Raw genomic sequence first — 22,824 nt, 5'->3', positions numbered from 1 at the left:
CTTTTGGGACGTATCCCAGGCCAGTAGAGCTGTGTGGAGAGCAGTGAGTTGCTAGGAGCTGAGGAATGGAGAGTGAGAGTCGTTGTAAACCTCTAATCTGTAATTAAGTTGTAGAAAAAAAAACTCAGTATTATATCAACAGTGTAGCTGCAGGTTTTATAGTGTTAAATAGCTCATGTACGGCTGTCTGGAAAAACCTCTGTGCTGTATCACAACTCTGCTACTGCTGGAGGACAAATAAATGAATCCTAGTTGGAGATGTAAAATGGGGTGTTTTATAATTGTGTGAATTACAGTGTGTGTGGTTGTGTTACGCGCAGGGCCTGTTCAACAGTAACCATGCATTTCTGTTTTATCAAGGTCTAGATACACTATACATACAAAAGTATGTGGACACCCCTCAAATGAGTGGATTCGGCTATTTCAGCCACACCCGTTACTGACAGGTGTATAAAATCGAGCACGCAGCCATGCAACCTCCATAGATAAACATTGGCAGTAGAATGGCCTTACTGAAGAGCTCAGTGACTTTCAGTGTGGCACCGTCATAGGATGCCACCTTTCCAACAAGTCAGTTCGTCAAATTTCTGCCCTGCTAGAGCTGCCCCGGTCAACTGTAAGTGCTGTTGTTGGGAAGTGGAAACATCTAGGAGCAACAACTGCTCAGCCGCAAACTGGTAGGCCACACAAGCTCACAGAACGCGAGTGCCGAAGCGCGTAAAAATCATCTGTCCTCGGTTGCAACACTCACTACCGAGTTCCAAACTGCCTCTGGAAGCAACGTCAGCACAAGAACTGTTCGTCAGGAGCTTCATGAAATGGGTTCCATGGCCAAGCAGCCACACACAAGCCTAAGATCACCATGCGGAATGCCAAGCGTCGGCTGGAGTGGTGTAAAGCTCGCCGCCATTGGACTCTGGAGCAGTGGAAACGCGTTCTCTGGAGTGATGAATCACGCTTCACCATCTGGCAGTCCGACAGACAAATATGAGTTTGGCGGATGCCAGGAGAACACTACCTGCCCCAATGCATAGTGCCAACTGTAAAGTTTGGTAGAGGAGGAATAATGGTCTGGGGCTGTTTTTCATGGTTCGGGCTATGCCCCTTAGTTTCAGTGAAGGGAAATCTTAACGCTACAGCATACAATGACATTCTATACGATTCTGTGCTTCCAACTTTATGGCAACAGTTTGGGGAAGGCCCGTTCCTGTTTCAACATGACAATGCCCCTGTTCTCAAAGCAAGGTCAATACAGAAATGGTTTGTCGAGATCGGTGTGGAAGAACTTGACTGTTCTGCACAGAGCCCTGACCTCAACCCCATCGAACACCTTTGGGATGAATTGGAACGCCGACTGCGAGCCAGACCTAATTGCCCAACATCAGTGCCCGACCTCACTAATGGTCTTGTGGCTGAATGGAAACAAATCCCTGCAGCAATGTTCCAACATCTAGTGGAAAGCCTTCCCAGAAGAGTGGAGGCTGTTATAGCAGACAAAGGGGGGACGAACTCCATATTAATACCAATGATTTTGGAATGAGATGTTGGATGAACAGGTATCCACATACTTTTGGTCATGTAATGTACCTTGTTTCAGAACAACAGAATAAATATGTAATACCGTTATGACCCATGGAGAACAAACTAACTGACAGTATATTTATAGTCTGAGTTAGTCCATCTGTTTCTCGCTGCTGCTTAATGATTGTCATGTCTTATGTAGGGTTGAATAGCGGGAACCCAGTTACCGATTTACCGGCCAAAACCATTCCCTTTTCCCGGGATAAATAACTGCGAGAAACCGGTAAATTATTTATATGAACAGCATGACTTGAAATGGAACTGTTCAATTATATGCGATGTCTAAATATGGCTTCTCTAGGGCCTTCTCTCTACTATCACCGCTCAGGTTGGGGACAGACAGCCCATCTCAGTATGGAGAGCAGTTCACAATGCATGTAGGCCTATCATCTCATCATGGAAACAATGCATGTAGACCTATCATCTCATCATGGAAACAATGCATGTAGACCTATCATCTCATCATGGAAACAATGCATGTAGACCTATCATCTCATCATGGTAACAATGCATGTAGACCTATCATCTCATCATGGTAACAATGCATGTAGACCTATCATCTCATCATGGTAACAATGCATGTAGACCTATCATCTCATCATGGTAACAATGCATGTAGACCTATCATCTCATCATGGTAACAATGCATGTAGACCTATCATCTCATCATGGTAACAATGCATGTAGACCTATCATCTCATCATGGTAACAATACATGCAGACCTATCGTCTCATCATGGTAACAATGCATGTAGACCTATCATCTCATCATGGTAACAATGCATGTAGACCTATCATCTCATCATGGTAACAATGCATGTAGACCTATCATCTCATCATGGTAACAATGCATGTAGACCTATCATCTCATCATGGTAACAATGCATGTAGACCTATCATCTCATCATGGTAACAATGCATGTAGACCTATCATCTCATCATGGTAACACTGCATGTAGACCTATCATCTCATCATGGAAACAATGCATGTAGACCTATCATCTCATCATGGTAACTTTTTTTATTGTAACAGGTAGGCCTGCATTTGCTGCAGCATAGTCTATGCTACAGTATTATAAAGACAGAATGCGCGTCTAATTTACACATCTCCATCTGGCTTTTGGCGGTCACCTTGTTTTTTTATTGTAAAGATTATTATTTTTTAATTGCAGGTGCAGTTTTAAAACGGCCTATCACTTGAATATCATTCCTTTAAATCAGTGCATGCTCGAGCACTCTCTCTGTCTTTCTCAATTCCATTCAAATTGCATCCAAAATAGATAATCCAGTTCAAGATTGATATAGTTGTCCTAGCCTACCTCTTTCAGGTTATACATTCAATGCAGTAATAGCCTTATATTTAGCTAATGAATGATGGGTTATGCATAATAAGCTTCTAACTTATAGCCTCTGTCTCTTTTGCAATACGCACGCACCTGTGCTCCGCTGGCCTGTCCTTAAAAAAAACGCTCCTTAGCAAGAAGAGCGAATGAAGAAAGAAAGAAGAGTAAATGCGCGATGGCGGTAGGCTATAGCAGTAATTTATTCAGACCCGTAACCATTAAATCTTCGTGGAGAGAAGTGAAGTCCGTCTGCATCTAATTCTAGTCCTGTATTATTATATTATTCAGCATGTCATTACAATGATGAAGATGAGGACAATGAAACGTATTTCATGTAACTGTTGAAAGAGAGGAAGGAATGAAACAACAGAGAGAGAAAAAGAGGCGGGCTAATAACATCAGGGGAAATGAGTCCGCCTACTAATTATACAAATAGGCCCTATTATATTTCAAAATCAAAATCAAATTCGCTAGCCTATACTTGTAACTTTGTAGGCCACATGTGCTGCACCAGAATCGCATGTTCTCGCCTTTATCATGATTTGAACGATGTGCGTAATTCCAGTCCATATAATACAGTATAATACAATACAGTACAGTAATACAGTTCACACTCAAAAAGATTAGCCTACTGGAGCTAGTTTCATTTATTTACCCAAGAGAGCATATAGCTAGCTACATCTAGGGGCTTTTATGTTTTTCTGTCGTGCATAATGTGCATTAGCCTATATATCATATATGTATTGGATAACGGCACAATCATTTAGGCTTTTTTGGGCTTGGGCTCATAAAATGTATTTCAATGTAGGGTTTATAAAATGTCTTTAATGTATGGTTTATAAAATGTCTTTAATGTAGGGTTTATTAAATGTCTTTAATGTAGGGTTTATAAAATGTCTTTAATGTAGGGCTCATAAAATGTCTTTAATGTAGGGTTTATAAAATGTCTTTAATGTAGGGTTTATTAAATGTCTTTAATGTAGGGTTTATAAAATGTATTTAATGTAGGGCTCATAAAATGTCTTTAATGTAGGGCTCATAAAATGTCTTTAATGTAGGGCTCATAAAATGTCTTTAATGTAGGGTTTATAAAATGTCTTTAATTTAGGGTTTATTAAATGTCTTTAATGTAGGGCTCATAAAATGTCTTTAATGTAGGGTTTATAAAATGTCTTTAATTTAGGGTTTATTAAATGTCTTTAATGTAGGGTTTATAAAATGTCTTTAATGTAGGGCTCATAAAATGTCTTTAATGTAGGGTTTATAAAATGTCTTTAATTTAGGGTTTATATAATGTCTTCAATGTAGGGTTTATAAAATGTCTTTAATGTATGGTTTATTAAATGTCTTTAATGTAGGGTTTATTAAATGTCTTTAATGTAGGGTTCATAAAATGTATTTAATGTATGGTTTATAAAATGTATTTAATGTAGTGTTTATTACATTTCTTTAATGTTAGGGATTATTAAATGTCTTTAATGTAGGGTTTATTAAATGTCTTTAATACATGGCTCATCAGGCTCAGGTAGCATCAGGCTTGAATTTTCGATCAAATCTCTAATCAAATCGAGACATAGGCATATTTACAGCACATGCTTTATATGCTTTTGAATTACACTTCTGGTTTTGGCGGGAAATACTGAGTTACCCGGAAGAAAAGGGATTTATTCGCTAGCCTATACTTGTAACTTTGAAGGCCACGTGCTGCACCAGAATCGCATGTTCTCGCCCAACTTTATCATGATTTGAACGATGTGCGTAATTCCAGTCCATATAATACAGTATAATACAATACAGTACAGTAATACAGTTCACACTCAAAAAGATTAGCCTACTGGAGCTAGTTTCATTTATTTACCCAAGAGAGCATATAGCTAGCTACATCTAGGGGCTTTTATGTTTTTCTGTCGTGCATAATCGTGCGTCCTGTATTATTATATTACTTTGTAATGTAGGGCTCATAAAATGTATTTAATGTAGGGTTTATAAAATGTCTTTAATGTAGGGTTTATAAAATGTCTTTAATGTAGGGCTCATAAAATGTCTTTAATGTAGGGTTTATAAAATGTCGTTAATGTAGGGCTCATAAAATGTCTTTAATGTAGGGTTTATAAAATGTCTTTAATGTAGGGTTTATTAAATGTCTTTAATGTAGGGTTCATAAAATGTATTTAATGTATGGTTTATAAAATGTATTTAATGTAGGGTTTATTACATTTCATTAATGTTAGGGATTATTAAATGTCTTTTAATGTAGGGTTTATTAAATGTCTTTAATATATTGCTCATCAGGCTCAGGTAGCATCAGGCTTGAATTTTCGATCAAATCTCTAATCAAATCGAGACATAGGCATATTTACAGCACATGCTTTATATGCTTTTGAATTACACTTCCGGTTTTGGCGGGAAATACCGAGTTACCCGGAAGAAAAGGGATTTATTCTCGGGATGGAACATTTGTAAAATTCAAACCTAGTCTGTCTGCTAATACTTTCCATATAGAGGACCAGAACGGGTCTGGTCCTCTATAACGCACCCACACGCACACGCACAGCACAGAGAGCAGACTGCTGCCTGAACATGGAGGTGAATAGTGTTGTGTTTCTTTCCTGTATTCCACTGAGGAGTCTGCTTGACTTGGGGCTGAGTTGCTGAGCTCATGTAAAGGTTGGTTTTTCCAGTCATTTTATGGTTGAACAGTTTTAAGTGGGCTTCTTCCCTGTGGTCTGAGGCACAGGTGCTGGCTGTGTCAATTGTTTACAGAAGTTCCGAGCGGCACGATGGCTCACAGAGCGGGGTAGAGGGGTAGAGGGGTAGAAGGGGGTGGTGTAGGGCTCTGGGCCGGGCGGGGAGCGGGCCTCGGTCGGCGGTGAAACGGGTAAATTAGATCCAGAGTGGGAATAGCAGGAGGCACAGAGCTGTTTTACTGCCCAACTCAGAGCTCAGTCTGCAGGTGTGACAGGAGCCTTCTGACTGACCCCACCACCACACTATATAGTCACACACACACATACATACACACAGTCTTGTATAACTGACGTAGTGGGGACACACAATTCAGTCCCATTCAAAATCCTATTTTCCCTAACCCCTAGTTAAACACGTCCAGTACACACACACACACACACACACACACACACACACACACACACGCACACACACACGCACACACACACACACACCCACACACACACACGCACGGCGCAACACGTAAAGGAAGTGTACGCACACATAACTTTGTACATGTGTATTTTGGTAGTGTGAAAATAGCAGAACAGTCTCCCTATTCATGGTCTCTGTTTTCTCCAAGGAGTCCTGTATTAAGCCTTGTTAAGGATCAGCTGTGTCGCAGCCTCACAGAGACATGCTAGATACAGGAAGACTAACATTTAGCTTGGAGAATGAGGAAAAAGCATTAAAGGTTTATATGTTTGACTCAGAGTGACTGTTTAACAGTACTGGCCAGGAATGAATAATGTGGTTAAGACAATTTATTGCTGTATATTTTCATATTTGATGGTCAACTCCCCTGCCTGTAATATTTTAACTTCTTTCTTACTTTGTTGAGTAATGAGCTCACCATGTATGTTGTTCCTCTGCAGCTTCTGCTGTTTACATGGTGAGCTGTTAGTAGAGTACTGGTAACGCTGCAGGATAGCTCCCCCAGAACCACTGACACCACACATGGAGAACTTCTCTCTCTCTCTCTCTCTCTCGCTCTCTCTCTCTCGCTCTCTCTCGCTCTCTCTCGCTCTCTCTCGCTCTCTCTCGCTCTCTCTCGCTCTCTCTCGCTCTCTCTCGCTCTCTCTCTCTCTCATTGACAGCATATTGAAATGCATTTTGTGGTATTCTCCAATTCAATAATCATGAATCTGACCACCTGAACACCCCATTTATAACACTTACGTTTTTGGCAGTATGAGCTTTTGTTCTTCTTTGCATTCCTAGTCCAGGCAGCATTTCTAACTCGCTGTAACAGTAATAACTGGAGACAGTGGAAATATAATGTGAAATGTTAAGTGTACAAGTAGGGAGTATGAATGAAGGAGGAGGGAGAGTAGATGGAGGAGGGAGTGGAGGGAGAGGAGGGAGGAGGAAGAGTAGGGGAGAGGAGGTAGAGGAGGGATCGCGGGAGTAAGGAGTAGGCAGAGAGAGGAGGGAGAGTAGGGGAGAGGAGGGAGAGGAGGGATCGGGGGAGTAAGGAGTAGGCAGAGGGAGGAGGGAGCAGGGAGAGGAGGGAGGAGGGAGAGGAGGGGAGAGGAGGGATCGGGGGAGTAAGGAGTAGGCAGGGAGAGGAGGGAGCAGGGAGAGGAGGGAGCAGGGAGAGGAGGGAGCTAGTGTACGTATGTTTAAGAGAGCATGTAGTATCCAGAGTGGTGGTAATTTGTAGGAGGCGTATAGACAGCCTGCTGCTGTACATAGTTTTGGTTGAACTGGACTCCACATCACAGGGAAGACGAGAGCTCTACCGAGCTCCATAAATTCACTGAAGATTTGTGGCTCTGCTCTGGTAGTGGACTGGAGCAACAATGTTTTCTTCTGGATATTTAGCTAATTTAACTGCTCATGTCCAAGGGATACACCGTGGCGGGAAATAACATGTCAGGCCCTGCGCTTATTTATGAGCCCATGCAGAGCGAAGAGTTTAGGGTTAGAGTCTGAGGAGGGGGGAGATTAGGATTAGAGTCTGTGAGGAGTGGAGAGGTTAGGGTTAGTGTCTGTGAGGAGTGGAGAGGTTAGGGTTAGTGTCTGTGAGGAGTGGAGAGGTTAGGGTTAGAGTCTGAGGAGGGGAGAGGTTAGGGTTAGAGTCTGAGGAGGGGAGAGGTTAGGGTTAGAGTCTGAGGAGGGGAGAGGTTAGGGTTAGAGTCTGTGAGAAGTGGAGAGGTTAGGGTTAGTGTCTGTGAGGAGTGGAGAGGTTAGGGTTAGTGTCTGTGAGGAGTGGAGAGGTTAGGGTTAGAGTCTGTGAGGAGTGGAGAGGTTAGGGTTAGAGTATGTGAGGAGTGGAGAGGTTAGGGTTAGAGTCTGTGAGGAGTGGAGAGGTTAGGGTTAGAGTCTGAGGAGTGGAGAGGTTAGGGTTAGAGTCTGAGGAGTGGAGAGGTTAGGGTTAGTGTCTGTGAGGAGTGGAGAGGTTAGGGTTAGAGTCTGTGAGGAGTGGAGAGGTTAGGGTTAGTGTCTGTGAGGAGTGGAGAGGTTAGGGTTAGTGTCTGTGAGGAGTGGAGAGGTTAGGGTTAGTGTCTGTGAGGAGTGGAGAGGTTAGGGTTAGTGTCTGTGAGGAGTGGAGAGGTTAGGGTTAGTGTCTGTGAGGAGTGGAGAGGTTAGGGTTAGTGTCTGAGGAGGGGAGAGGTTAGGGTTAGAGTCTGAGGAGGGGAGAGGTTAGGGTTAGAGTCTGAGGAGTGGAGAGGTTAGGGTTAGAGTCTGAGGAGTGGAGAGGTTAGGGTTAGAGTCTGAGGAGTGGAGAGGTTAGGGTTAGAGTCTGAGGAGGGGAGAGGTTAGGGTTAGTGTCTGTGAGGAGTGGAGAGGTTAGGGTTAGTGTCTGAGGAGGGGAGAGGTTAGGGTTAGAGTCTGAGGAGTGGAGAGGTTAGGGTTAGTGTCTGTGAGGAGTGGAGAGGTTAGGGTTAGAGTCTGAGGAGGGGAGAGGTTAGGGTTAGAGTCTGAGGAGGGGAGAGGTTAGGGTTAGAGTCTGAGGAGTGGAGAGGTTAGGGTTAGTGTCTGTGAGGAGTGGAGAGGTTAGGGTTAGTGTCTGTGAGGAGTGGAGAGGTTAGGGTTAGTGTCTGTGAGGAGGGGTTAGGGTTAGCTCTCAGGGAATGCTGCTTTAAGGAATCTCTGAATTACACTAGTCTCTGTTTCACTGGGTATTAACACTGAATTAATGTTGTTTGTGTGTGTTCATGCTTGTTCTGCCTGTGTGTGTGTGTGCGTCTCTCCCCTCCAGGCTACGTCCAGAGTCTGATCCGTCGGGTGGTGAACAACGTCAACATCGTGGTCAACAACCTGATCCTGAAGTATGTAGAGGATGACATCGTCCTGTCTGTCAACATCACCTCTGCTGAGTGTTACACGGTCCATGAATTCTGGGACCGAGCCTTCATGGACATCACAGGTGAGCTGTCTGCACTACGACACGGCGGCAGGTAGCTTAGTGGTTAAGAGCGTTGTGCCAGTAACCGAAAGGTCGCTGGTTCTAATCCCCGAGCCGACTAGGTGAAAAATCTGTCGATGTGCCCTTGAGCAAGGCACTTAACCCTAATTGCTCCTGTAAGTCGCTCTGAATAAGAGCGTCTGCTAAAATGACTAAAATGTAAAAACAACACACACACCTTGTGACCAGGGCTCTAGTAGTGCACTATATAGGGGCCCATTTGGGACGCAGCCCAGTTGGTAGAACACAGGTGAGCTGTGGGTACCTAAACCAGTGGTTTCCATGACGTGTGGGTCGGGACAGGGAAGCAGGTGTGTCTGGGGTTGTTTACATTACAAGGTCCGGGCTTTAGAACGAACAATACACAGCTTGTTGTTATTGGACCTTTTGAAGTGTTATTCTCAACCAGACAAAGTGGACTGTTAACTGTAATTAAGAAACATCATTGTCCGTTAAGCCATTAACACCACACCCTTAGTGAGAACACTTCTTCCACTTCTAAATGCTCTGGTACTTAAGAGACAAGTGTCTCTGCAGAATGTCTTCTCTCTCTGGCTGTTTGAAGTGGACTCAGAGATAATGGGAATTTACTGCCAGGGCCTGGACATCTCCCTCTCTCTCTCTCTCTCTGTCTCTCTCTCTCTCTCTGTTTCTCGCTCGCTCTCTGTTTCTCGCTCTCTGTCTCACTCTCTCTTTCTCTCTCTCTGTTTCTCTCTCGCTGTTTCTTTCTCTCTGTCTCTCTCTCTCTGGCTCTCTCTCTCTTGCTCTCTCTTGCTCTCTCTCTCTCTCTCTCTCTCTCTCTCTCTTTCTCTCTGTCTCTCTCTCTCTGGCTCTCTCTCTCTCTCTCTCTTTCTCTTTCTCTCTCTCTTGCTCTCTCGCTCTCTCTTGCTCTCTCTCTCTCTCTCTCTCTCTCTCTCTCTCTCTCTCTCTCTCTCTACAGTATATTTATACTCCGGACTCCGACATTGCTCGTCCTAATATTTCTATATTTCTTAATTCCATTATTTTACTTTCCGATGTGTGTGTATTGTTAGATGTTACTGCACTCTTGGAGCACTCTTGGAGCACTTCACTAAACCCGCAATAACATCTGCTAAATATGTGTGTGTGACCAATAACATTTGATTAGATTTTGATTAGATTTTTACTAAGTCTCTTGTCCCCCCCAGCTCCTGATCTGGTGCTGCGTAAGGTGATAAACTTCAGTGACTGTACGGTGTGTCTGGATAAGAGGAACGCCAGTGGAAAAATAGATTTCTACCAGGACCCTCTCCTCTACAAGTGTTCCTTCAGGACACGACTACACTTCACCTACGATAACATCAATTCCAAGATACCTGCCGTCATCAAAGTGAGAGGCCTAAATATCTCTTTTGGTTTTTGACTTGATGTACAGTCCAGGGTTCTCTGTCCAGAGGCCTGCTGCTAGTTGACATCCTTCCACTAGCACCAGAAGTTACAGCCACAGATAAAACAGGAACATAACAGGGTTTTGTTGGGCTTTTACTGCTCTGGGGGTTTACATTTTACATTTTTGTCATTTAGCAGACGCTCTTATCCAGAGCGACTTACAGTTAGTGAGTGCATATATTCTTTTTTTATTTTTCATACTGGCCCCCCGTGGGAATCGAACCCACAACCCTGGCGTTGCAAACGCCATGCTCTACCAACTGAGCTACATCCCTGCCGGCCATTCCCTCCCCTACCCTGGACGACGCTGGGCCAATTGTGCGCCGCCCCACTTTACACTACCGTACAAAATTGTGCGCCGCCCCACTTTACACTACCGTTCAAAAGTTTGGGGTCACTTAGAAATGTCCTTGTTTTCTAAAGAAAATCATTTTTTTTGTCCATTAAAATAACATAAAATTGATCAGAAATACAGTGTAGATATTGTTAATGTTGTAAATGGCTATTGTAGCTGGAAACGGCAGATTTTTAATGGAATATCTACATACAGTTGAAGTCGGAAGTTTACATACACTTAGGTTGGAGTCATTAAAACTTGTTTTTCAAACACTCCACAAATTTCTTGTTAACAAACTATAGTTTTGGCAAGTCGGTTAGGACATCTACTTTGTGCATGACACAAGTAAATTTTCCAACAATTGTTTACTGACAGAATATTTCACTTATAATTCACTGTATCACAATTCCAGTGGGTCAGAAGTTTACATACACTAAGTTGACTGTGCCTTTAAACAGCTTGGAAAATTCCAGAAAATGATGGCATGGCTTTAGAACCTTCTGATAGGCTAATTGACATCCTTTGAGTCAATTGGAGGTGTACCTGTGGATGTATTTCAAGGCCTACCTTCAAACTTTGCTTGACGTAATGGGAAAATCAAAAGAAATCAGCCAAGACCTCCACAAGTCTGGTTCATCCTTGAGAGCAATTTTCAAACGCCTGAAGGTAAAACATTCATCTGTAAAACAATAGTACGCAAGTATAAACACCATGGGACCACGCAGCCGTCATACCGCTCAGGAAGGAGACGCTTTCTGTCTCCTAGAGATGAACGTACCTTGGTGTGAGAAGTGCAAATCAATCCCAGAACAACAGCAAAGGACCTTGTGAAGATGCTGGAGGAAACAGGTACAAAAGTATCTATATCCACAGTAAAACGAATCCTATATCGACATAACCTGAAAGGCCGCTCAGCAAGGAAGAAGCCACTGCTCCAAAACCGCCATAAAAAAGCCAGACTACGGTTTGCAACTGCACATGGGGACAAAGATCGTACTTTTTGGAGAAATGTCCTCTGGTCTGATGAAACAAAAATATAACTGTTTGGCCATAATGAACATCGTTATGTTTGGAGGAAAAAGGGGGTGGCTTGCAAGGTGTAAAATGGCTTAAGGACAACAAAGTCAAGGTATTGGAGTGGCCATCACAAAGCCCTGACCTCAATCCTATAGAAAATTTGTGGGCAGAACTGAAAAAGCGTGTGCGAGAAAGGAGGCCTACAAACCTGACTCAGTTACACCAGCTCTGTCAGGAGGAATTGTGGGAAGCTTGTGGAAGGCTACCCGAAACGTTTGACTCAAGATAAACAATTTAAAGGCAATGCTACCAAATACTAATTGAGTGTATGTAAACTTCTATCCCACAGCGAATGTGATGAAAGAAATAAAAGCTGAAATAAATCATTCTCTCTACTATTATTCTGACATTTCACATTCTTAAAATAAAGTGGTGATCCTAACTGACCTAAGACAGGGAATTTTTACTAGGATTAAATGTCAGGAATTGTGAAAAAATTAGTTTAAATGTATTTGGCTAAGGTGTATGTAAACTTCCGACTTCAACTGTAGGTACAGAGGCCCATTATCAGCAACCATCAGTCCTGTGTTCCAATGGCACGTTGTTAGAAAACCCTTTTGCAATTATGTTAGCACAGCTGAAAACTGTTGTGCTGATTGAAGAAGCAGTAAAACTGGCCTTCTTGAGACTAGTTGAGTATCTGGAGCATCAGCAATTGTGGGTTCGATTACTGAATCAAAATGTCCAGAAACAAATAACTTTCTTCTGAAACTCGTCAGTCTATTCTTGTTCTGAGAAATGAAGGCTATTCCATGCGAGAAATTGCCAAGAAACTGAAGATCTCTTACAACGCTGTGTACTACTCCCTTCACAGAACAGCGCAAACTGGCTCTAACCAGAATAGAAAGAGGAGTGGGAGGCCCCGGTGCACAACTGAGCAAGAGGACAAATACATTAGAGTGTCTAGTTTGAGAAACAGACGCCTCACAGGTCCTCATCTGGCAGCTTCATTAAATAGTACCCGCAAAACACAGTCTCAACGTCAACAGTGAAGACACTGGACAGAGGACGATTGGAAAAAAGTGTTATGGACAGACAAATTTAAGTTTGTGGTGTTCGGATCACAAAGAAGAACATTTGTGAGACGCAGACCAAATGAATAGATGCTGGAGGAGTGCTTGATGCCATCTGTCAAGCATGGTGGAGGCAATGTGATGGTCTGGGGGTGCTTTGGTGGTGGTAAAGTGGGAGATTTTTACAGGGTAAAAAGGATCTTGAAGAAGGAAGGCTATCACTCCATTTTGCAACGCCATGCCATACCCTGTGGACGGCGCTTGATTGGAGCCAATTTCCTCCTACAACAGGACAATGACCAAAAGCACAGCTCCAAACTATGGAATAACTATTTAGGGAAGAAGCAGTCAGCTGGTATTCTGTCTATAATGGAGTGGCCAGCACAGTCACCGGATCTCAACCCTATTGAGCTGTTGTGGGAGCAGCTTGACCGTATGGTACGTAAGAAGTGCCCATCAAGCCAATCCAACTTGTGGGAGGTGCTTCAGGAAGCATGGGGTGAAATCTCTTCAGATTACCTCAACAAATTGACAACTAGAATACTAAAGGTCTGCAAGGCTGTAATTGCTGCAAATGGAGGATTCTTTGACGAAAGCAAAGTTTGAAGGACACAATTATATTTTCCTTTTGCATTTTGCTATATTTCCTATTCAAACTAAGTGACCCCAAACTTTGGAACGGTAGTGTATGTTTGTGCATTTCATGGTTGTTTCAATATGTAGAATATCAGTATGCTTGGCCCAGCCAGTGTTCATGGTTGTTCCAATATGTAGAATATCAGTATGCTTGGCCCAGCCAGTGTTCATGGTTGTTTCAATATGTAGAATATCAGTATGCTTGGCCCAGCCAGTGTTCATGGTTGTTCCAATATGTAGAATATCAGTATGCTTGGCCCAGCCAGTGTTCATGGTTGTTCCAATATGTAGAATATCAGCATGCTTGGCCCAGCCAGTGTTCATGGTTGTTCCAATATGTAGAATATCAGTATGCTTGGCCCAGCCAGTGTTCATGGTTGTTCCAATATGTAGAATATCAGCATGCTTGGCCCAGCCAGTGTTCATGGTTGTTCCAATATGTAGAATATCAGTATGCTTGGCCCAGCCAGTGTTCATATTTGTTACAATATGTAGAATATCAGTATGCTTGGCCCAGCTAGTTCCAAAAGGCATATAGGTCCAGTTAGCTAAATAGACTGGGTTATAACACAGTGACTTGTGGTATGTTAGTTTATCCAGACAATGGTGGTCAACATGGACCTCTTGTTCTCAACATTGTTCAAGTCTCATCATACTTATTATAAAGCCCTTCTGGACATGGAATAAATAACTTATTGTCTGTCATTTTGGACATGGAATAAAGAACTTATTGTCCGTCATTTTGGACAAGGAATAAATAATTTCCTGTCTGTCATTTTGGACATGGAATAAAGAACTTCCTGTCTGTCATTTTGAACATGGAATAAAGAACTTCCTGTCTGTCATTTTGGACATGGAATAAAAACTTATTGTCTGTCATTTTGGACATGGAATAAATAACTTCCGATCTGTCATTTTGGACATGGAATAAATAACTTCCGGTCTGTCATTTTGGACATGGAATAAAGATGCCACAACACAGACAGTGTCCAGGAACAGGGTTGGAGTTAACCTACAGGAGGGTGGCTCTCCAGGAACAGGGTTGGAGTTAACCTACAGGAGGGAGGCTCTCCAGGAACAGGGTTGGAGTTAACCTACAGGAGGGTGGCTCTCCAGGAACAGGGTTGGAGTTAACCTACAGGAGGGAGGCTCTCCAGGAACAGGGTTGGAGTTAACCTACAGGAGGGTGGCTCTCCAGGAACAGGGTTGGAGTTAACCTACAGGAGGGTGGCTCTCAAGGAACAGGGTTGGAGTTAACCTACAGGAGGGAGGCTCTCCAGGAACAGGGTTGGAGTTAACCTACAGGAGGGTGGCTCTCCAGGAACAGGGTTGGAGTTAACCTCCAGGAGGGTGGCTCTCCAGGAACAGGGTTGGAGTTAACCTACATGAGGGTGGCTCTCCAGGAACAGGGTTGGAGTTAACCTACAGGAGGGAGGCTCTCCAGGAACAGGTTTGGAGTTAACCTACAGGAGGGTGGCTCTCCAGGAACAGGGTTGGAGTTAACCTCCAGGAGGGTGGCTCTCCAGGAACAGGGTTGGAGTTAAAACCTACAGGAGGGTGGCTCTCCAGGAACAGGGTTGGAGTTAAAACCTCCAGGAGGGTGGCTCTCCAGGAACAGGGTTGGAGTTAAAACCTACAGGAGGGTGGCTCTCCAGGAACAGGGTTGGAGTTAAAACCTACAGGAGGGTGGCTCTCCAGGAACAGGGTTGGAGTTAAAACCTCCAGGAGGGTGGCTCTCCAGGAACAGGGTTGGAGTTAAAACCTACAGGAGGGTGGCTCTCCAGGAACAGGGTTGGAGTTAAAACCTCCAGGAGGGTGGCTCTCCAGGAACAGGGTTGGAGTTAAAACCTACAGGAGGGTGGCTCTCCAGGAACAGGGTTGGAGTTAAAACCTCCAGGAGGGTGGCTCTCCAGGAACAGGGTTGGAGTTAACCCTACAGGAGGGTATCTCTCCAGGAACAGGGTTGGAGAGCACTGGTCTAGACGTCTCTCTTTATTAACTGTTTCCTCTGTGTTTCCTCATCTTCCTCCTGTCAGATCCAGACGATGGTAGAGTCCCTGAAGCTGTCCATCACAGACCAGCAGCTGCCCATGTTCATCAGGATCATGGAGCTGGTCCTCACCCTCTACTACGGAGAGATAGGAGGAGGGAAGGATGGAGAGGGGGAGGAGGGGAGCGGCCATAGAGAGGCCATCGTCACTACACCAGGTTAGTCTGGGATTAGACTCTACTACAGGGGGGAGAGGGAGGAGTGGAGGCCATGCCAGGTGAAGCTCCATCACTATTACCAGGTGAAGCTCCGTCACTATTACCAGGTGAAGCTCCGTCACTATTACCAGGTGAGGCTCCGTCACTATTACCAGGCGAGGCTCCGTCACTATTACCAGGCGAGGCTCCGTCACTATTACCAGGCGAGGCTCCGTCACTATTACCAGGCGAGGCTCCGTCACTATTACCAGGCGAGGCTCTGTGACTATTACCAGGTGAGGCTCCGTCACTATTACCAGGCGAGGCTCAGTCACTATTACCAGGCGAGGATCTGTGACTATTACCAGGTGAGGCTCCGTCACTATTACCAGGTGAAGCTCCGTCACTATTACCAGGTGAGGCTCCGTCACTATTACCAGGCGAGGCTCTGTGACTATTACCAGGCGAGGCTCTGTGACTATTACCAGGTGAGGCTCCGTCACTATTACCAGGTGAGGCTCCGTCACTATTACCAGGTGAGGCTCCGTCACTATTACCAGGTGAAGCTCCGTCACTATTACCAGGTGAAGCTCCGTCACTATTACCAGGTGAGGCTCCGTCACTATTACCAAGCAAGGCTCCGTCACTATTACCAGGCGAGGCTCCGTCACTATTACCAGGCGAGGCTCTGTGACTATTACCAGGTGAGGCTCCGTCACTATTACCAGGTGAGGATCTGTGACTATTACCAGGTGAGGCTCCGTCACTATTACCAGGTGAAGCTCCGTCACTATTACCAGGTGAAGCTCCGTCACTATTACCAGGTGAGGCTCCGTCACTATTACCAGGTGAGGCTCCGTCACTACCAGGCGAGGCTCCGTCACTATTACCAGGCGAGGCTCTGTGACTATTACAAGGCGAGGCTCTGTGACTATTACCAGGTGAGGCTCTGTGACTATTACCAGGCGAGGCTCCGTCACTATTACCAGGCGAGGCTCTGTGACTATTACCAGGTGAGGCTCCGTCACTATTACCAGGTGAGGCTCCGTCACTATTACCAAGTGAGGCTCCGTCACTATTACCAGGTGAGGCTCCGTCACTATTACCAGGTGAGGCTCCATCACTATTACCAGGTGAGGCTCCGTCACTATTCTGCATGCAGTCTCAATTTGTCCCATTTTGTGAATTCTTGGTTGGTGAGCGGACCCCAGACCTCACAACCATAAAGGGCAATGGGTTCCAAAACTGATTCAAGTATTGTCACATTTTATGTTCCTTTTGATGGCATAGAAGGCCCTTCTTGCCTTGTCTCAGATCATTCACACCTGTGGTCTCTCTCGCTCTCTCTCTCTCTCTCTCTCTCTCTCTCTCCCTCTCCCTCTCGCTCTCTCTCTCTCTCTCTCTCTCTCTCTCTCTCTCTTGTCGCTCTCTCGCTCTCTCTTTCTCTCTCTCTCTCTTGCTCTCTCTTGCTCTCTCTCTCTCTCTCTCTCTCTCTCTCTCTCGCTCTCTCTCTCTCTCTCTTGCTCTCGCTCGCTCTCTTGCTCTCTCTCTCTCTCTCTCTTGCTCTCGCTCGCTCTCTCTCTCTTTTTCTCTCTCTCTCTCTTTTTCTCTCTCTCTCTCTCTCTTGCTCTCTTTCTCTCTCTCTCTCTCTCTCTCTCTCTCTCTCTGTCTCCCTCCTTCCCTCCTTTCCCCATATCTCGCTCTCGCTCTCGCTCTCTCTCTCTCTCTCTCTCTCTCTCTCTCTCTCTCTCTCTCTCTCTCTCGCTCTCTCGCTCTCTCGCTCTCTCGCTCTCTCTCTCTCTCTCTCTCTCTCTCTCTCTCTCTTGCTGGAACTTTAGTGTTAGTTGGCACGGGCTCCCTTCTCTGTCCGATGCCAGATGTAAGCATTGGTGTCATGCTACTGCTATGTGGGACCCTGAGAATGAATTAGTATCCTATCACAAAAATATACAAGAGGGGACCGCTGCTTGGAAACTGAGCACTCCACATCTTGTTACGCTGGAGGAGATGGAGAGAAACGGGAGGGAAGCAGACTTGTTCTGGTGTGTGTGTTTCAACGTGTGTGTGTGTGTGTTTCACCGTGTGTGTGTGTTTCACCGTGTGTGTGTGTTTCACCGTGTGTGTGTGTGTTTCACCGTGTGTGTGTGTTTCACCGTGTGTGTGTGTGTGTGTTTCACCGTGTGTGTGTGTGTGTGTGTTTCACCGTGTGTGTGTGTGTGTGTGTGTGTTTCACCGTGTGTGTGTGTGTGTGTTTCAACGTGTGTGTGTGTGTGTGTTTCAACGTGTGTGTGTGTGTTTCACCGTGTGTGTGTTTCACCGTGTGTGTGTGTGTGTGTGTGTGTTTCACCGTGTGTGTGTGTGTTTCACCGTGTGTGTGTGTTGTTCAGTGACAGGCAAAGGGACTGTTAGTGTGTTTCACTGAATAACTGGAGGATAAATCTGAATTGTTTTGAAGGAAGAGTTCTAGACGGAGATGGTTGAAGATGGTTAAACATGTTTTGGAGAGATGATCCAGTTGTGTGCTAATATTGCTGTTAGTTGTTTGGAGCATCATTCTGCTGTTGGACAGTCGCCACAGAGGCCACTATACATAGTCTTTATTAAGGCCCTCTGTGCTTTTACTGACATATGAAAGAAGGATTTGAATATGCTCTGTGCAATACGATCCCACCATCATACATAGTTGACATCACTTAAACATCTCACATGTTCCCCATAGGGTGCTTTTGGCTGCGTTTAGTTTTAGTGGCCTGCTGGGCTTCAGCACTCTGTCTGGTTCCTTGTGTGTGTTTCCCTGTTTGTGTGTGTTTTTCCCTGTGTGTGTGTGTGTTGCTGTGTGTGTGTGTGTGTTTCCCTGTGTGTGTGTGTGTGTGTGTGTGTGTGTGTGTGTGTAATGGGTCTAGTCTATCTCCCGTTGACTGTGGCCTGTTCCAGTAACTGCAATGTTGGAACAGAACCTGTGTGTGTGTTTGACTGTGTGTGTGTGTGTTTGACTGTGTGTGTGTGTGTGTTTGACTGTGTGTGTGTGTGTGTGTGTTTGACTGTGTGTGTGTGTGTGTGTTTGACTGTGTGTGTGTGTGTTTGACTGTGTGTGTGTGTGTTTGACTGTGTGTGTGGGTTTGACTGTGTGTGTGTGTGTTTGACTGTGTGTGTGTGTGTTTGACTGTGTGTGTGGGTTTGCCTGTGTGTGTGGGTTTGCCTGTGTGTGTGTTTGACTGTGTGTGTGTGTTTGATGATGTGTGAGAGAGAGACAGACAGAGAGAGAGAGAGTGTAATGGATTCAGTGTGTTCCCACTCAGGACACATTAATAGGCCGTGACTTTTAATTGCCTGTGGTTCTCTTAAGAACATTTTCAAAGGGAATATTAATTCATCCATTTGAAGGTGTTTTCTTTTTCTAACTAATGAACTGGAAAGAGTTTCTTAGTGTGTTAGTGTGACTGTGTGTGAATCAGTGTGAGTTTTAGGTGGAATCCAACCAATGCTTTATTAATGTTATGTATAATACGTGGAACACATTAAGTTGCCTGTGTGTCATTCACCAAAACATTCAATCACTCACCATTAACCAGTGTTTTCCCTCCTCTCTGTATGAAATGAATTGAAGTCTGCAAAAAAAGAAATATAAAGGTTTAGAGAAATATGAGAAGAGTTAGGAAGAGGAAGAGGGAGAGAGGGAGAGGGAGAGGGAGGGAGGGAGGAGGGAGGGAGGAGGGAGGGAGGAGGGGAGGGAGGGAGGGAGGGGGGGGAGGGAGGGGGAGGGAGAGGGAGGGAGGGGGAGGGGAGGGAGGGGAGAGGGAGAGGGAGAGGGAGGGGAGGGGGAGGGGAGGGGAGAGGGGAGAGGGAGAGGGAGGGAGAGAGGGAGAGGGAGAGAGAGAGAGAGAGAGAGAGAGAGAGAGAGAGAGAGAGAGAGAGAGAGAGAGAGAGAGAGAGAGAGAGAGAGAGAGAGAGAGAGAGAGAGAGAGAGAGAGAGAGAGAGAGAGAGAGAGAGAGAGAGAGAGAGAGAGAGAGAGAGAGAGAGAGAGAGAGAGAGAGAGAGAGAGAGAGAGAGAGAGAGAGAGAGAGAGAGAGAGAGAGAGAGAGAGAGAGAGAGAGAGAGAGAGAGAGAGAGAGAGAGAGAGAGAGAGAGAGAGAGAGAGAGAGAGAGAGATCTAAGAAGGAGCTGGGTTGGAGTGGCCTATGCTGCCACCTACTGTAATAACAGCAGAGGTGCAGCCATCCTGATAAATAAGAATAAACCCTTTCCCCTGACATCCTCCGGTATCATGTTTAATTACATCAATAGAAAATACACATGGAGAATAAACGGTGCGCATCTTCTAGACCCGAAACAGAGAAAAGCTGACGCCGATATCATTTGGGATGCCTTTAAGGCGTACATTAGGGGAATGATAATCTCATACTGCGCTAAAGTGAAATCTGATTTCGAAATTAAAATGTAAAAAAAAAAAATCACTACACTAGATATATAAAAGTATGTCCTCGGTTGCAACACTCACTACCGAGTTCCAAACTGCCTCTGGAAGCAACATCAGCACAAACACTGTTCGTCAGGAGCTTTGTGAAATAGGTTTCCATGGCCGAGCAGCCGCACACAAGCCTAAGATCACCATGTGCAATGCCAAGCGTCGGCTGGAGTGGTGTAAAGCTCTCCGCCATTGGACTCTGGAGCAGTGGAAACGCGTTCTATGGAGTGATGAATCACGCTTCACCTTCTGGCAGTCCGACGGACGAATCTGGATTTTGCGGATGCCAGGAGAACGCTACCTGCCCAATGCATAGTGCCAACTGTAAAGTTTGGTGGAGGAGGAATAATGGTCTGGGGCTTTTTTTCATGGTTCAGGCTAGGCCCCTTAGTTCCAGTGAAGGGAAATCTTAACGCTACAGCATACAATGACATTCTAGATGATTCTGTGCTTCCAACTTTGTGGCAACAGTTTGGGGAAGGCCCTTTCCTGTTTTAGCATGACAATGCCCCTGTGCACAAAGCGACGTCCATACAAAAATGGTTTGTTGAGATCGGTGTGGAAGAACTTGACTGGCCTGCACAGAGCCCTGACCTCAACCCCATTGAACCACCTTTGGGATGAATTGGAACGCCGACTGCGAGCCAGGCCTAATCTCCCAACATCAGTGCCCGACCTCACTAATGCTCTTGTGGCTGAATGGAAGCAAGTACCCGCTGTAATGTTCCAACATCTAGTGGAAAGCCTTCCCAGAAGAGTGGAGGCTGTTATAGCAGACAAAGGGGGGACCAACTCCATATTAATGCCCATGATTTTGGAATGAGATGTTTGACGAGCAGGTGTCCACATACTTTTGGTCATGTAGCGTATCTTAGAAAAAGCCCATAAAAAATCGTACAAGGTAAAGAAGAAAATAAAATGTTTGAACTTAAGCACGAATATGATCTTTTACTCTTGAAGAGAGCCAACAACTACATGTTAAACTCAAATAAAGCATACTACTTAATGGCAAGTAAACCTGGTAAATATTTTTCAGCTCTCACAAAACAAATACATGCTAAAGCAGTTGTAATTGTAAAAGGTAAAGATACAAAACAGTAATTAGAAACAACAACGCGATTAATGACAATTTAAAGTTTATTTAAAAATGTATATAAATCGTAATGAAACAACAGTTGGACGGATCGTAAAGCCTTCTTAGACTCAACAACTCTGAAGGAATTATCAGCAGACAAAAAAGAATCCCTAAAAACAGAGATCACCCAAGAATACATAAATTATTAGATACTGTTAAAACATTAGGAGAAAAGCACCAGGAATGGATGGCTTTCCCATAGAATTCTGTTCAACATTTTGACAAAGTAGTCCACCTATTTACACAAATGACAACACACGTCACTCAATTCAATACTTTCTAGCTCCATATATCAAACAGTTATTTCTGTTATGTTAAAACCAGGAAAATCTGGAGCATCCCCTGCTGATTATAGACCCATAAGTTTAATAAATTGTGACAATAAAATAATAATAAAGCTTATAAGCAATAGAATAGCAAAAGTATCTTACCAGACCTGATACATATCAAACAGGGTTTATAAAAAATAGACACAAACAAGAACATGTTTCAGTTTAATACAATATGCAAAAAAACCAAATTATAGATTTATCAATAATAGCTGTTAATGCCAAAAGGTTTTCGACGTCTTGAATGGCCTTTTCTATTCAAAACTTTGGAAGTTTTTAACTTTCCAGCTGAAATAATACATTTTATAAAAATATTGAATAAATGTCCTAAAGCAAAAATATACACAAATAATTTATTATCTGATGAAATTGCTTTAGAAAGGGGCACAAGACATGGATGTCCTCTCTCCCCCTCCTGTTTGCCCTGGTAATTGAACCGCTTGCAGAAAGAATTAGACAGGACCCACACGTAACAGGTATCAGTATTGATAAACATGAATAGAAACTAAACATTTTTTTTTTTTTTTTACAGATGATCTCCTGATTATACTTGACCAATATTGAAAACGCAATGCCCCATTTGCAAAACATATTTTCAGAATACTCTAAAATCTCAGGATATAAAATTAACGTTGAAAACCCCCGAAAAAGAAAAAGAATAACTAATAATCTACAGTAATCCTTTATGTGGACCACAAATAATATGAAATACTTAGAATGTTTAAGTGACAACAAACAAGAAATATATAAAGATAACTTTATTCCATTAATCAACAATATGAAACAGATCTAATTAAATGTAATAATATTCCCATAAATCTTACAGGTAGAATAAACCTCTTTAAAATGGCATGGTTCCATATAGTTAAATGCACTAAAGAGGAACGATGGGTACATACTGAAGATGCTCATCCCCAGAATCTTTTCACGTGTCCATTTTCAAAGGATAAAGCTAAGAACATTAATAGCTTCCTAGTTAAGAACACTGTAACAATATGGAAGAAAATGAAACGTATTCTACAAGAACCAATATCACTCCCTAAAAACACAACCTTATGGAACAATCCTTGGATAGATTTTCAGAATTCACTGATAAATTGGTCCACATAGAAAACTAAAGGCATAGAAACCGTAGATGACTTGGTAACAGGAAATTCATTTATTTCCATGA

The 22,824-nt window shown here is 43.9% G+C and overlaps 1 protein-coding gene across 1 annotated transcript in view; it reads left to right on the top strand.

Annotated features, from left to right (window-relative positions):
- Positions 1 to 22,824, top strand: part of LOC121585310 (vacuolar protein sorting-associated protein 13B-like) — a 719,687-nt gene that overhangs the window by 75,437 nt on the left and 621,426 nt on the right. The window contains exons 5-7 of the mRNA XM_045226113.1: positions 8,857 to 9,024; positions 10,233 to 10,414; positions 15,573 to 15,744. Coding sequence (XP_045082048.1) covers positions 8,857 to 9,024; positions 10,233 to 10,414; positions 15,573 to 15,744 — 522 coding nt within the window. The remainder of the gene's footprint in view (positions 1 to 8,856; positions 9,025 to 10,232; positions 10,415 to 15,572; positions 15,745 to 22,824) is intronic.

This window comes from Coregonus clupeaformis, chromosome 17 (assembly GCF_020615455.1).
Source record: "Coregonus clupeaformis isolate EN_2021a chromosome 17, ASM2061545v1, whole genome shotgun sequence".
NCBI lineage: Eukaryota > Metazoa > Chordata > Actinopteri > Salmoniformes > Salmonidae > Coregonus > Coregonus clupeaformis.
This window is presented reverse-complemented; position numbering and strand designations above follow the sequence as displayed.